This window comes from Lepisosteus platostomus, chromosome 9, assembly GCF_059453375.1.
Source record: "Lepisosteus platostomus isolate fLepPlt1 chromosome 9, fLepPlt1.hap1, whole genome shotgun sequence".
Taxonomy (NCBI): domain Eukaryota; kingdom Metazoa; phylum Chordata; class Actinopteri; order Semionotiformes; family Lepisosteidae; genus Lepisosteus; species Lepisosteus platostomus.
In genome coordinates this window covers 43,450,768-43,467,752 of record NC_142619.1, presented here as the reverse complement: position 1 = coordinate 43,467,752, position 16,985 = coordinate 43,450,768, and the positions used below count along the sequence as shown (strand labels likewise).

The window sequence follows — 16,985 nt, the reverse complement described above, 5'->3', positions numbered from 1 at the left end:
TATTAAAAATGCTGTTTCAAGAATCTAAAACAAATCTTAAATTCTATTTTGACAAAGATTATATTGACATCTACCTGGAAAGTTACAGTCCTTTTCTATTTGTAAAAGCTGATGTTTACGATTTGTTTAGATATTTGCAAATTAACATGTTTTTTGAAGAAAATAACCTTCACAATTCTTCCACATTGGGCAGAAGACAAGGCTATGCAAATCAAAGGACTAAAGAATGTTCAGATTTAAGAAAGGTATAAAGAACAAAAGAAGGATTACACAGAAACCCATCTGGTATTTACTAACAAATTAATCCGAGGATCTCATCCAGTCATTTCTTGATGGAACCCAAGGTATCGGCAACATTGTGGCTGGTTAGCCTGTTATCCCTTTTTACATAATTTAGGTTCTATGCTTTTAAGTATGTATCTATTTAAATATTTGAGTCCTTTTAGACAGCAGGACTGTTGTAAAATCCTGATTAATGATCATGATTAATCATTCTGAGGTTTGAAGACCTAAAACATATATGTTGGTTAGATTTTTGTCTCTTGAACATTTTATTTCAATTTTACAGCAGACAGGAATGTGTTTGGTTCCGTTATAAAAATGCAAATCAATGGAAATGTATCTTATAAACACTATTTTATAGTAAAATGTATCTCAACTGGCCACAAACTGTTCTTCTCCCTGCCCTCTGGCAAGTGGTACCACAGACTTAAAGCAAGGACCACTAGACCCAAGAACAGCTTCTATCCCATTGCAGTATGCATTCAGCTAACTGCAGGGCTTCAGACTCAATACACATCTGCACTCCACACTTTTTACATAGTCGTGTACATATGGCAATAAACTACCCTACTCTAAAAGTAGTTTCATTTTTTTTCCAGGAAAATACATTTCATACTAAAAATTGAAATACCTCTATTTTATCATAGCATAATGGAATTCACCCGAACTAAATTCAAAAGTTATCACTAAAGTACTAAAGTACTAATTATAACTCTTGCAACAAAAACAGAATACATTCTCACAATACAAAGGTTTGACACAAATATTATCTTTGTTTCCATGGTTTTAACCAGAAAAAAATAAAGATTAAAAATAAATGGATTTCTCAGCACATTGCTAGGAAACAAAACATTTTTGTTCACAAAGGGTAAATTGAAAGTCTGTATTTTTTTTAAATAGAAAGATGCTAAATCAGGGTGTATGAAAAATGATATATGGTAGACAGAATTCCACAAGTTTGAAAAGAATATGATCAATGCTGGGTACAAATGTGAGGGCTAAAGACCAAATGTAAGTGTAAAAGGTCCCAGAATAACTAAACATGTTATGGAACTGACATCTTCCCCTTGAAACCTAGACATTTTGGAATTCTCCTGCTACTGAAGACCCAGTCTTTTGTCAAATCAAAGTTTTCTCGGTGTCAGAATGTGGCACTGTGTACGCTCTGCAAGAGACTGTGATCAAATCCCAGCAGAGGCTGAGCAGAGCTGTACTTGCCACATAAGGTGTAGAAAATTCAAAAGAGTAAAGCAACTGCATGTCATTGCAAATAACACTTATAAGCACAATATATGGCTCATGGCTGCGCAACACTTTTTTCATAAATTTAGAGAAGCTAAAGTCAAAGACTAGCAAGATAGGATGAAAAAACATGAGCACTTTTTAGAAAAACGTTCTTTCTAAAATGCATCTTCTCATACAGCTTAAAAGCAACGACCATGTCCTTACAGATTGTAAGTAACATTCTTGTGGTATCAGTGACATGCTTCAAATTTACCTGAATTCTTCCTCTCTTCTCTTAGATTACATTTTGCAATGTGAGTTGCAATTCTTAGACATATCCTTAGGCACAAAGTTAACACATCAGTAAGGATTCTTATGTCTAAACTTCAGATGATGCCAAAAAGAGGTTTTGTTTTAAATAAGAGCAAAATGGAGCTGAGACTGCAATCTGAGTGCTGTTCCAGGTCATTAATCGCTAAACCTAATTGAGTTTTAAACCTGTACTTTGGAAACTACAGAAAGTATAATGAGTACCATTTAAGTTATAAAAATACTGTAGGTGTCCACAATAACAAAATATCCCAAGCCTGCAGTGTTAATAAACACTGAGAAAGAACTCTCTTTATCATCACAGTTCCATGGGAAAGCCTCAGTAATACAGCACTTCTACATCTTTGAAAATAAAGTATATTACCTTCTGGTGACAATTTTGAAACAACATGAGATAAAAACATTATGACATCAAATGGATTACATTACTCCATACTATAATGATAACTGAAATATTTTAAAATACATATAAAATATATTCAATTAAGTTTTTTTTTTGCTTTGAATGGGTGCATATTGAATTGCAGTACAGTATGTGAGTTAACATGCTCAAATAAAAGAATGAAGAATAAACTCCATTAAAGATAGCACTCTGTTTTTTAATTAAAAAATGACAACCACAATGAAAGTTTAAATGTACAGTACTTCTTGTTGTACTTCTCGCATTTTGCAATGATCAGTTTGCATCATGAGTCTGTGAAAATTAGTGTAAGTGTTGGAAGGAGAAACCCTGGCTATAATTTACAACATACTTTCTCTAAGACCGAACTCTGGTACAGATCTGCTGCAGATTTAATGTACAGTAAATTAGGAAACAACCTCAGTAAATAGTTAAATAAAGAAAGGAATTACACTTCAGTTTTGGAGAGAATAAGGGGATTTCACAGACACAGCTCATGAAACATTCCGTTTTTTAAACATGCACTAATTTCATTGATCACTTCACAGCTAATAAGCTGTATCAAGCTCATTGAGGCACCAGGCTAATGAGATACCAAGGTACCTGCAGCAGAGAACCTGAGGTACAGTAAACCTAAATTATTTTACTGCTGTCAGTTGAAATGGGTTGGAAACCAGCCATGCACTCAAGGCAATATGTTATAAGTCTATGTCCAATTAACAATATGGATGCATTGGTGGTGATAGAGTACACGTCTGATTTGCTATACTGTACTAAACAAATTCAGTTACACTGGTGCCTGAGATTTGGGAAAATAACATCTAGGCTAATTGATTTATAGAAGCAAAACTTTTAAAACCTCTGCTTCTACAAATACAAAGGTGTCTCAGATATTTCAACTTTATCTAATTTAGGTAAAATACGTTTTGCTTCTTTTATAATTTTACAAAGCACAACTCTTTTTCTGACTATGGAAACAAAAACTTTCATAAAGCCAAAGCTGATTTTTTCTTTTTAATCACCTTCTTAATTGTTAAGAATTATACTGTCATGTTCCGTTCTCAGTGAATCATGTGCAGATACACTACATATTCTTTCAGTTTCTGTCTGATAATGAAAATTAGATGATTTTCCCCTTAAGCTGATTTCATTTCAGAAAAGGTTATCAAGAAAATTCATATGATTTCACCACGACTGGATATAAGAGTTGTCTTAGTGATGTTAAAATTGTTTTTAATCTTTGAGAATAATTAAGTTTGTGATTTATTTGAAGCTGAAATGATCCAAAATTCTTATAAAGCAAATTACATGCAAGAAGGCTAAAGTTGAATGATTCCACACAAAAGTATTTTTTAAACATTATTATATTGTCAAGATTGTGCTTCCTTACTATACCTTAATATCAAAATCATGTTTACAGTTCATTACAAATATGAACTAAATGTTTTTATAGTGTAGCGCCCACGTGAGGTGCTGTAGCCATGCGCACGCAAGACAGGCTGGGAACTGCGCCTGAGCAGCGGGAATAACCCCCTGTATATAGTGGGACGAGAGCTGGAGACGCCCTCTTCCCTCTTGTGTCTGTGCAGGTCTAGTGCATTGCTGTATCACCCCTGTCCCAATGTGTGTAAGCCCCCTCAGCGTCTTTAATAAATGTCCTGCCAACCCGTGCCAGAGCCTCCGGCCTGTTTCTTTCCGTCGGCGAACCCCGGAAGTGTTACATTGGTGTGAGGTGTAGGATGGGATAGCCCTTCGCCGAGGATAGCAAATTTAGCGGGAGAGAGTGAATTGCATATGGCCTACATTACAGGTTGTGCAAGCTGACTTGCCAGTGCGGTGACGTCACCGCCCTTCCCTGTGAATAGCAGGGACCTCAGCCGCCGGGCCAAGGGGAGATCTCCTTTTAGCTCAGCTTGCTGGTTCCCTGTTGAGTGATGCCGGAGGCCCGGGTTCGAGCCTCATCAGTGCAGGGCCAACCTGAGGCGGGAGCGACGAGGGCGTATACCCACGTGAACCCAAAAATGCTACATCGGTGTCAGGAGTGGGACGGAGAGAAGTGGTGGAGTAAGAACCCACAGAGAGGTCCCTGGCAGCGGAGAGGCCGTGTGCGCGAGAGCCCTACAAAGGGAGGCCCCCAGCAGCGGAGCCCCGCAGCGAGAGGCTGGAGCATGGAGAGAAACCTATAGGAGCCCGCAGAGGGGTCCCTGAAAGCAAACAGCCCCCTCAACGGAGAGGCCCAGTGCGTGGAGAGATGCCAAGCGGAGCCCTGGGAGACCGGCCTGGTGCATGGGAGAGGCCCAGTGGAGCCCTGCTGGTGTGGTGGCAGCCCTGATGAGAGGCTCAGCGAAGGCTGGGGAGAAGCCAGCCTTGCAGTGCGGCCTGTAGGAATGGTCTGTATCTGTGGGACAACGCCCAACTCTTTAAGCGGAGGCAATGTAGCACCCACGTGGGGTGCTGTAGCCATGCGCACGCAAGACAGGCTGGGAACGGCGGCTGAGGGGCGGGAATACCCGCCCATATATAGTGGGACGAGGGCTGGAGACGCCCTCTTCCCTCTTGTGTCTGTGTAGGTGTGGCGCTGTATCTCCCCTGTATGTAAAGACCCTCAGCGTCTTTAATAAATGTCCTGCCAACCCGTGCCAGAGCTTCCGGCCTGTTTCTTTCCGTCAGCAAACCCTGGGAGCGTTACAATAGTAATATACAGTACCAGTGGAACCCTATAGATTTCTACAGAGAATTTTCACATTTCTATAGAAACCTTTAGGTAAACAAGATGCTATTTTCATAAGAAGTAAGTCTTAGAGGATTTCTGTGCTGCAATGCAGTGTGCAGTTCTCTACATTCTATAAACAGCAGATTATAATGTGTAATGCGAGACAATAGTGGACAATATTTGATTTTAAAAAAAAAATTCCAAACCAATTCATCATTCGTTTTAACCGCATAGTCCAATACAGGCACAGTATATGTAATGGGAATGCATGCCATCTTATAGCAAATCCATACATTTATAATGCTCAGCTAAAAAATAGATAAACCTGTCTTGGAGTAAAGCTTTTCTTCCCCTAACTAATTTAAAGCAGTGATTTAATTCCTACCTCTCAAACTGTGTTTACATTGTTTCATGCTATATTTGTGCCTTCAAACTATTTATTTATAGCTTACCTTTATAAACTGGGAAGGGAAGTGCAAAGTATTTGGTAAATATAAGCTGAACGTTTTCTGAAAAATAAATTAAGGAACTTTACATTTTAAAAGTCGTGTATTGCTTAGATATTTGGATATGAGCTTTCTTCACAAAAAAGATGGCAAAAAAGCCCAGATAAATCTAAAATCGATGACAAAGCTGCTCTAAACGTTAATATTTAAATATGATATGAAGATATCAAAGCGCATTGCTAGAAATCCGCTTTTATAAGATAAATTATATTACTTACATTCAATACAAGTAATTTAATATAAATGTTATAAATATACATTTATAATAATTCTAATATGTAATCATATTCAATACAGTCGTTCAAATACCAAAGTAAAACAAATACAAACAGGAGTTCACCTGAATTTTTTACTTATCAAAACCAGATTAATAAGGGGATGTTTACTATACTTTATGTGTATTCGTTTATGTTTGTATTAAACAATATTAAAACATAAAGAACTCAATTGTTTATTTTTATATGATCACAGAATGTTTCATTTGTACACTGTGGACGCTAGATTATTTCGAAGCTCGAAAAGGTTCTGGGTTGACTTTATAGCTTGTATCCCAGGTTACAAGGAAGTGCCCTTGAGAACCGTTTGTATTTAATTGCTATTGCCTGTCTACGGCTCAGGAATGCGGATGCTCATGCACTGAAGAGCACTGTTTTTCAAACTAGAAAAAATACTAGAATAAAAGAACAGAATTGTACTATTTACATAAGAACGATACCTGAAATGTAAACGCATTTTACTGGAATAGTAGGACATCAGCCAAATCAGAGAAGGGGGAGGTAGTATAACTCATTCACTATTTTCTTTTAGTTTCGGGGGAAAGCATGCTGATACATTTCATAAGGGTGAATAGCATACGACAAATAATAAAAAGGTCAATATATTCACTCATTAACTGCAACAGTTTATAAGACAACATGAAATACAAACTGCTGTTTATTAATATACGTAAAACTCAGATATAACGTGCATTTCATCGCCGCTGTACCCTTAAGGGGAAAAAAAAGCTTCCCACGTGTTGCTTGTTGTCGGTGCTACAGGTTGCCTACCTGTGCTCTCTACCACCACTTACATCTCTGTTGGTCTGTACTAAACGTGATCTGCTTACAGCAGCATCGGCAGAAACATTTTAGCGAACCTCCCAAGAGAATGACTCGCCTCTCTCAAAACTCCGCCCTCTAGGTTTGTGTTGGGAAACAGTCTGTTTAAACTCGACGTGTACAAAAAAAAAAACAACCCACCTGAAGGTGCTGCGCCTGTTGATATCCTCGCCTTTGTAGTTAGTGAGCTGGGCACAGTTTTGACCAGTCGTTAAAAATGTTAGACCCTTCTTCCAGCGAAGAGGAATCGGGCGATGAGGTATTGGAAGAGGACCGCAGAGATGTCCCGCTGGCCGTCAGCTCACAGAGGTCCCTACCCGCACAAGGGCGAAATTCCTGGGATGAAAGACGATCACACACTGCCAGACCTGCGAGCCCCAGTCCTTCTGTCATCAGTGAGAAGGAGAAAGAAGAACAAGACAGGTTACAGAAAGAAGAAGAGATGAGAAGGACGAAACTACAGATTTATATATTTGTGCTGAGGTGTATAGCATATCCTTTTAATGCCAAACAACCTACAGACATGGCAAGGAGGCAACAAAAGGTGAGCGATGAAAAGCCTTTATTTTAATAATAAATGTCTTCTTTCCTTAACTTTAAAAGGACATCCGCTATCAGCTGCTTTACCGTAGTGACAATTAGGGTTTATTTTGTTTTGGCGTGCTTTATTTTTGAGTACAGACATTCTTCACTATACTACTGAGTGCCTGTTGTTTTCGACCCAGCGTAATGAAAGAAAGTTGAAAATGTTTCAAGTTTCTTAGCAAAATGTTAGGTTCTAAAAGTAAAGTGTTTTTCAACGTACTGTATACACTTTTACATTACACCTATAGTGCTACCTGGTACTGTATTACTAAGCGGAAAATTTGGGAAATAAAGTGGGAATTTCGCACCTTTGATAGGGAAGGCCGTGTAAGATTTTATGACAAATGTAGCAATTGGCATATCAATATAATATTGATCTTTGCAGTTTGTGTAGTATGGTGTTTATTTACTTGAAACCCCCCTTTTAAAGTTTTGAACATTTCTTATTGGTTTTGAAAATAAGCAGTTTAATGCTTCTTCATTAATAAATTTTCTCTAGCTGCAGTTTCCACCCTCTTTTGCCTGCTTAGGTTTGATAAAATTAGGTTTAATTTTTGCTTCACTGAAGAGACAAAATTGGCATGGTCTGATTTTGCATGGTGTGCATAATTATTTCATTTATGTGGAGGGTATTGCTATAGACTTCCCAAGCTCCAGAGACATTAGCATCAATGCTATTTTTACTTTATGAACACCCACAGGCACAAAGATTTCATTTCCCCTTGGAAACCGTTACTTGCAGATTTCTGTTTTTATTGGGTAATCCCACATAAAATGCAAACACAATAGCATTACGTGGATTAAAAATCTGTTTTTTCTGTTAATAGTAGTACATGCATTAAAAAGATCAATTATATTTGTATTAGAACTACTGTATAAGAACATGTTAACCTGTTGAGAACACAGCAGTTGTGTACATCTTTTCAATTTTAATTCCTTTCTGAATTGATCATTTGCTACTCAGCTAAGTGAGTCCTTCACTGTTTTGAAGACAGAGAGGCTCAGGCTAAGGGGAATTATAGCTTGGGTAGTATGAGAATGCTCTGTTGATACAAAGTCTTTAACAGTTTGGCTTTTTGTAGTGCATATACATCTGAAACAAACTTAGGATATATATAAACCCTCTCATATATCTTTGCTGTACTCATCAGAATAAGCTAAGCTTCTAAATTATGAGTTTCAATAAACTATTTTAGACCAACAAACAAACAAAATATGTATTGACTTCTGTTACTTTCCTGAAGCTTTGATTTTGATTAATACTATGAACAATATCCTTTATAGAATCAATCAGCTATTTTAGTAGGACTAAGCCAGAGGCTGAGTAGACTAGATTTTATTTAGTGCCTTTCAAAGTACATCATCTCAAAGAGTTGTCCAGTCAAACAGAGAGAGACAGCTATTTCACTTGTTTCCCACAAGTGAAAACTGTAAATTAAACAGAATTAAAAGCTGGAGTATTAAAGAGAGTTTTAATACAAGATTTAAAAGCACTGACTGACAGAAGATCTGATATGGCCTGGGAGTTAACAGTTGTAGTCAGGAGTCAGATTATTCAAGATCTTAAAAGTGAGCAGCATGATTTGGAGTTGTTTTCTGAAATCCACAGTGAGACAATTCAAAGAAGCTAAAACAGGTGGTATATGTTCATGTATCCTAATTTTCAAATTCCATGCTCCTGAGATCTGAATAAACTGCTGCTTTTCAAAAACATGTTTGGTTGTACAGTATCAATAAGCAATAAATTACAATAATCAAGCTTCAGGAAGAAAAAAACACATTAGCCTTTCTGTATCAGACTAGGAGAGTTGCTATAATTTCATAGCACTGTGAAAATGAACATCAAATGCAAAACATGGGTTAGAAATGACCCTGGGATTCCTCACCTGAGTTCTTGGACTGATTCCAGGGCTAATAGTCATTTATAGTCAGTTTAACATATTTGTGGAGTTAGTCAATATCACTTTGGTCTAGTTGGAGTTCAGATATAAAATGTTTAGTTGCATTAATTTTTTAGATCGTTAGATCATCATTTTTTAAATGACAATGCAGATGGTGCTTGATTAACTTCAGGTTGTGTGTGAACATACATTTCAACAACCAGTCAACATTGAAATGAATGCTGATGTTATACTTATGAAGGGTCTGGCCCAATGTAATGTATAGATACTAAAAACAATTAGACCAAGACAAAAAGCTTGTGGGACATAAGAGGAGAGCAACTTTGTAGAGGAGGAACTTTGACTAATTGGAAAAAAATATATTCTGTCAGATAAGATTTAAAGCACAAAGATGTAATACCAGTAATATCAACAACCCTCCATAATCTATTCAGCATTATAGTATGATCAAGTGCCAAAAGGAACATTACTGTTCAACAGTCATGAATGGCTAAAACAACAACAGCAACAACAGTTATCAGAAGATTATTAATAACCATAACAAGAGCTTGTTCTGCTTTATGCATTGATCTTAACTCATTGACCTGAACCCCATTTAATCTGTCAAAACGATGGTCTGTTTAATTTAAGCGCACACACATTTGTTCGTTGAGATTTTTAGGCCTTCGGATACTGAAGAAGCTGAAAATAACAGGCTTTGGTTTCGATTGGGATCCCTGTACTTTTTCTTGTTGCAATGATTAAAATGCCTAGTCTGAAAGATACCCAACCAGACTTTGTGCTTAACAGTTAATATATGAAGTAAAACTAGTTTAGAATGTCGATTTTGCACCTTGGGGCAAAACTAACTGGGTGGGAGACGGTACATCTGATCAAATATTGCAAAACGGTGCCCTCCGAAAATATTGGGACAGCAGGAGCAAAACTAATATATTTACCTTACATTCAAGCCATCTGTATTCATGATTAGAAGATTAATGTAAATGATAATAACAGTAGGGGCTGCATGATGGCATGTGCTTAATTCAGTTGAACTCTCCAAAGTCTTTGTGTAATGTTGTGAGATGCAGCAACTTTAGGTTCTTGTCGGTTCCTGGGATATTCTGGATTTCGTTTTTTTTTAAGCACATAAAATGTATGCTTATTTAGAATTACATCTGGACTTTTTAGATGTTGGTAGTTTGAGATTTTCAACTATTTTTGATAAATGTATTGATAGCATTGGCTGCATGTTTTGGGTCCTTTGCTTGCTGCACAGTGAAGCCCCGCCCAATAGGTATGGAAGTATTTTGTTCTACATAAGTAGACAAAATGTTTCTTCAGATCAGGTCAGGTTCTTTTTGAGTGTGTTCTTTGGAGCTACAATTCTTGCCTTATTTGCTTTAACCTTTCCATCATTTTGCTAAAGGCTTATCTTCATTTTATCTGTCCACAAAACCTTGTTTCAAAACTCTCCTGGCCTTTTTTTGTTTTTCCAAGCAAATTCTGAAGCATGGTGGAGGTAATGTCATGGCCTGGGCATGCATGGACTTTTCTGGAACTGGCTCTTTTGTGTTAGCAGCAATAATACAGAAAATGTCTTTCTCATTCACCAAGCAGGAAACCATTCATGGCTTAAAGTCAGTGGTGGCTTTCTTTTAATCTTTCTCCCGATATTGCATCCAAATTCCTCTTTTAAAATGTTGATACCAACAAATAATGTTTTAAATTCCTCAAGTTTATTAAAAAGTATGGAATACAAAGTGAGTTATAATTCCACACATTTTATAGGTTTTCTAGGTAGGTAAATGTAAAGTAATGTGTGAGATATACAATGCAATATTGTTTAGTGCAGATGCTACATTGTTGTTGTAATCCTGACAACTTCAATCAAAACAAGCTTGCAATGTATTCATTAAATCATTAGGAAAATTAATCCTTTGACAATGTAATGATTACATTTGTCATCAACAGAGTTGATCAGCATGGGGTCTAATATAAAAGTCACAGTTAGTAATGTGTGTGGCCACTGTTGGAAGAAATACAAGCCGAGCATCTGCCACACATTCATTGCACCTGTTTTGTGGGATTCTGTCCCATTCCTCTAGCAAACTTTGCACAAGCACATGCCTTTTCACTAGTCTCTAAGCCCGATAAGCAATATGTCATGCCAATTACTGTATGTGCACACGTGCCATAACTCATATTCTCATTTTGCGAGAAAGTTATTACATGAAATAGGTGCTTCTTCCAGGTCATGACTCAGGGGAATTGGATACTTATGCACCAATATTCCTCACACAGATATGCAAAATTAGTGATGAAGTGTATGGTACTATCTGCCACATACATGATGTTGAAGAAAAAGCAGAAAAAGAGAGAATTATTAATGGTGTTGCAAAGTCTGTAATTAAGGAATTTTATAAAATTTTGTTTGTGCCCTCTTGAAATTCTGCTGGTTTAAATATAGTAATTATGGATTAATACTGTATCATGTGATTCATAGTGCTTGAACATATTAATTTTGGATCTGTAATTGTGCATTTATACTCTATTTAGGAATATGCTGTTTTCCTAAGGAAGCCACAGCATTTAATACATTCAAACCAGAAACAGTGTCACCTACTTATCCTAACTGTTTCCACATGGTAACCAGCTTCACACTCAATCATCAGCAAAAACATAACTAAAATGTGTAGTGAGGTATTCAACTGCTATCAACACTTCATTATTGAAAAAAGTATGAGTTGAAACTAGGTAGAACAGCAGTAGATCTCATTTTGCAATTAACACATTTTATTTGCAAGATAGTGTGTTATGTGTGTGTGTGCTATCAGCATAAAACATTTTAAAGGAGAATTACAACATGAATGAATTTGTTAAGGAAATAAGTAGTAGTTAATGCTAAACATTCAGCCACATTATTCCTTGCAGGCCTGCTGGAGGTTATAACAAAACTGCACGGATGTACAAATTATACTTTAAGATATGAATATTCCTCTGAAAGTTCTGGCACATTGCACAGATATTAGTGAACATCATACGTTTTTTTTTACTGAATGATTTGTTAGGGATCCATAAGATACACTATGACAATACAAGCCAGCATGTGTATTGCTAATTTTTATTGACCTGGAAGGGCTTTTATTTTAAATGCAGCTGATTCAATAATCACTTATCAAATTCAGAGTCACAGTGGCCCAGAGCGTATCCCAGGAAGCAATGGGTGCAAGGCAGGATAGACCCTGGACAGGATGCCAGTCCATCGCAGGACAAAACACAAACTCAGATACACCTTCACACCAGGGCCAATTTTATAGAAGCCAATTAATCTACCAGCATGTCTTTGGACAGTCAGAAGCAAACCACGCAAACACGAGGAGAATGTGCAAAGTTCTGTGCAGATAGCACACAGGAATGAGGCAACAATGCTTACCTCTGCGCCACCATGCCTTTGGAGACTATTTTATGATACAAAATTAAAGTAAAATAAATTCAGGTTGTCTATATGGTTGCGTCTCACTTGATGTAATGTGCAGAGGAGGCTGAATGCCAGATGGAACTTAAATGAGCAGTTTGTTTTTGTTGTGAAGTTATCTGGGATACAATTTTTAGTTTTTGAAAATGTATTTGTAAAGCTATTTGGCCATAGACTAAAATTAAAATTTGCATAATGATAAATCAACCTTTTGCTTAGATATTTTCCACTAATGTCTTCAAATTTGTTTTCAATGCTTTTTTCTTTAGTCAGGCACTAATTAGCTAGTGTCTACAAAGTAAAATTAATTACCTGTAAATTTCAGTGTTTTTGGTAGTTTTGTTTTCATTGTGCAAATAAGAGGACTGAGAATAAATAGATCTGATTTCAGAGCATGAACGCACAAATATTTAGGTTCCTATTTGATGTATCTGCCTACTTTGAATTTTCAGTGTTCATGGTGTTTTTATTGTTAGAAGGTGTACCTAAGAGAGTCATATGTTCTCCCTTTTTAATTTTGGAGATCAATATTATATTTTTGATTCACTATGACTTGAAACATAAACATTAACTCTTACTCACTTTTAAAATACCCATACCTTAAGTTCTTACTTGTACTGTATGTGATGCTATTTCAAACTTACTTGGAAAGTCTCATCAAACTCTAGATTAACCTTATTAATTAAAATGGATCTTATTTCCCTCGAAAAAAATAGAAATATTTAGCTCAAACCTGAGATGACATTGTATAATTAACAACCTTTTTTAGCTGATCATATTGGCATTTTGAGAGTATTTTGCTTTCCGGTTTGTGTCACTTTTTACAATTACCTTATCCTCTAAAGATGTAAATAATACCCAAACCATGTGACACAGTGCATCTTGACAGTAGATTTTTTTTTTACAGTTTTATTGGAACTGCAATTGTTTGCATATTACTGCCACCTCACAAGTGCTAAGAATTTGGCTGTCCAAGCTTGCTCCTGCACTGTTAGTCCTAGGGGACCTGCTAGACAGTGCCAGCTTTCCTCATATGGTAACCTAGCTGTCAGTCCTCAGTGTTTGCCTCTGAGAATGTGCCTTGTCAGTTCAGTTCTCCTGAAACAATCACACTGACAGGGGAAGCTTGCTAACCTAATAAATCAAGAACAAAGCCAAAACCAAAGGAGTTATCACCAATTATTGTATATAGAGTTATTACTATGTCTACATACTGTAGGTAAACAGAAGGATGTAAGACACTTCCAAAGGGTGTAGTAACATTGTTATTTCATGTTCTATTATGTTTATTTCTAAGATATAAAAGTAGATATTTTTGGTCCTGACATTTTTGGTTACATTGTGCAAAGACTAGAGTGATCAAAATATCTAGGGGATAAAACTCCTAGGTTTCAGATTGTATAAATATCTGGTCTTCTCCATCTGGGCCATGTACATTAGTTAAACAGCTCCATGACAACTCTTCACACTTTTTGTGTATAATATTTCAAGTGTCACATTAATTAGTTCCACAGTAATCAGGATTGAAGTCTTTTTTGGTTTTGAGTGTGACCAGTCTCTTATAGACCATAATAATCTGTCTTGGGGGCCTGCATGTTAAGACTTAATACATTGTAATTCACCTACTCTTTCTAGTTAAACATCAGAGGAATTGTTTACATTTTATATCTCACATTTATTAAAATTATTAAGTATATATGAAGACCTAGCTTGACATGTAGTTTATGCTATTGGATCAGGTATACAGTATAAGATCCAGAAATAAAATCTCATTTTGTATCTTGGATAAAGAAATCTACTATATTTGTCATATCACAAGCTAAAAATGTAATGTTATCTAATTGAAAGTTAACCAAAAACAAGTTAAAAATCATATATTATTTTTTTATAATGCAATGAAGAAGAGCAATACCAAATAGTTATAACATTTGTGGCTCTAGACACTGGTTTTCAGCTTTCATTTTTTCCTTTTGACTGACTCGATTTCCTGATTTTAAAACCAAACTAAACTAGACAATTCCGTAAATACTTCCAAATTTCTAATAACCTAATTTCGGTGCTAATGCAACCCCGGCACTAGTCTGGGAGTCACTAGTCTGGGGGTCATGACAACAGCCCCAATATCTATTCTGAGAGATTTCCATCATCAAATCATCTTTTCATCTTGTGGAAGGACAAAGCTCTTGCATATGGTAGCCAGAAATCTTTGGCTAGAGACAAGAGTTGCTAGTGTCTGCTTAGATGAAGAGTATACCACTCAACCCTAACAGTGCTACAGTAGGCACTCTTCTTTGGAGTTTCCAGCAAATGTTAACTAATCGTATAGACTGTGTTTTAACATAAGACCTCCAGGCTGTGGAACTCGCCCTGCTTTTTAAATGGAAGCTTTTACTGGAGCTCCAAGTATGTACTGTAAATATGCTCTTAAGAGTGTTTTCTACAAATTATATTTGAAAAAGTTAAAATTTTGTCAGTTCATTTGGCAGATAAAGTAATGGAAAACTATTTTGTAGATGTTCTATTTATTTACTTGTTTAGTTTTCCAATATGTAAGCTGCAGATTCACTACTCTGAGCTGACAGAGCAAACACGCACTTGTCTCTTGCCGTATGCTCTGCCTTCTTATTAGTTCCATTTAGCAGTTTTGTATTATAATTATCCCCTGTGGGGCATATAATGAAGACTCATCAATGTTGCATTCATGTATTCATCAATCTCATAGGTAGATTTTGAGGATCCTTGCATGAAATTTATCAGATTGTTCTGGCGTGTCATTCCAGTTGTTGGAATAATGCAATTTGTGATGAAAAAATAATTGACCTATTACCTTTGTTTAACCAACCAAATGTGAACTGGTAGAATCTATATGTTAATTGTCTTGTCAAATAAGTTTTGTCTACACATGCAGTGTTTTGGTCAGTATATAGTATAGATATCAGTATCTTAATAATTATGTCCTTCCAAGTCACATGTTGTTATGTATGAAGAAGCAGTCATTAAGCCTATTGCATTCATGTTATTTAAAAGATGTCCATATCATAGCTAGTTTTAGTATTTTTCTTCTAAATCATTGAAGTCATTATGGGTTAATACAGTGCCTTAATAACAAATAATGCTAAAATCAAGTCTTACCTAACTGTGAAACTCCCCCGTGAAAACATTTTTTTTTTTCATTTTCTTGGTATTTCGTTGAACATTTCATTATGTACAAGATCCATTGAATCTTGTATGTAAGATAGACATTAAAAAGTTTTCAAGGTAAGTGCCCCACTGAAATAATAGATGGCAAATTGAGTGGATAATGAACCTTTCAAAATCTGTCCTTCAGCCTTAATTTTGGAGTCTGAAATGAAATGACCTTTTGTAAAAGAACTGAAAAGGGGGCAAACGTCAGAGTCACAATCTGAAAGAGTAATCAGACAGATAACCAAAGGAAATGACTAAATGGGATTTTTAATTGTTCGCAAGGAATTCTAGTAAATATCTAGAAGAGAACCTCTTGTATGTTTCATGCTGGATTAATATTGTTGCAAACAACAAGCTGCGCTTAGTCCTTTTGATGAATCCCACAGATGATCAGGGTAGTAGCTCATATGGTATAGAAGTCCTCAAAGGTGAAAATAATATGTTATTTAATACACCAAGTCCTCATTTTACAAAATGAATGTGATCCTTAATAGCTTTGCACACAAAAAAATATTTGTTATAAGTATATGTAGAAGACATAATGGTCACACTTATTCACCCTCCTGTTGCCAGTGTTTTGTAAATCCTCATGTGGCATGGATTACACTGACAAGACACATCCTGTAGTGTGCTGTGTGGTTCTGTCACTTTTTAAGGAGGCTTTGTATCCTTCTGACCCTTGGGCTTCCTTCTGTGGGCTGCTTTCTTACATTATAACCTAACAGTTTCAAACAAGAGGCAGTCACTGGGCTTTTGGCTCATTTGAAATCTTTCTTATGCTTATGTTGTTGTGTTTGACCCAGAAATATTTGGATTGAGTACTGGTGACTGGGATAGCAAGTCAAGAGCATTAATTTTGTGCACAGTTAACCCTTTCTTTTTTTGATTTGGACATATGGTTTGTCCATTTTCCCACCATGTTTTGCCAAAATAACTTGGTACTGTATATTCATCATCGGCAGTGCCTTACCATCCATCCAGGAAATATACAACACCAGGAGTCTGAAAAAAGCCACCAAAATTATGTCTGACCCCACTCACCCTAGTCATAACTTGTTTATTCCCCTACCATCTGGCAGAAGGTTCCGGTCACTCCAGTCGCACACAACTAGACTCCAAAATAGCTTCTTCCCCAGAGCTGTCAAGTTGGTGACGCCCCCACTCCCTTCCACCTTATTATGATCTCTCCTAACGTCCTCCTGTACCCACAACGACTGTACTCCTACACCAGCACACACACATGTAAGCCGAAATTGTACTGTCCCCTCGATAGCCAAGTAAAACTGTAACAGGCATAATAATAT

The 16,985-nt window shown here is 36.5% G+C and overlaps 1 protein-coding gene across 13 annotated transcripts in view; it reads left to right on the top strand.

The window, feature by feature from the left end:
- The first annotated feature begins 6,371 nt into the window (after positions 1-6,371).
- The window catches only part of cadps2 (Ca++-dependent secretion activator 2), a 295,984-nt gene continuing 285,370 nt past the window's right edge, over positions 6,372-16,985 (top strand). For 2 of the 13 annotated variants that reach the window (XM_088645120.1, XM_088645117.1), the window contains exon 1: positions 6,372-7,096. In XM_088645120.1, the coding sequence (XP_088501246.1) occupies positions 6,770-7,096 (327 nt within the window). In that variant the 5' untranslated portion in view covers positions 6,372-6,769. The remainder of the gene's footprint in view (positions 7,097-16,985) is intronic. The other 11 variants (XM_088645119.1, XM_088645116.1, XM_088645118.1 and 8 more) reach the window with 11 other exon arrangements.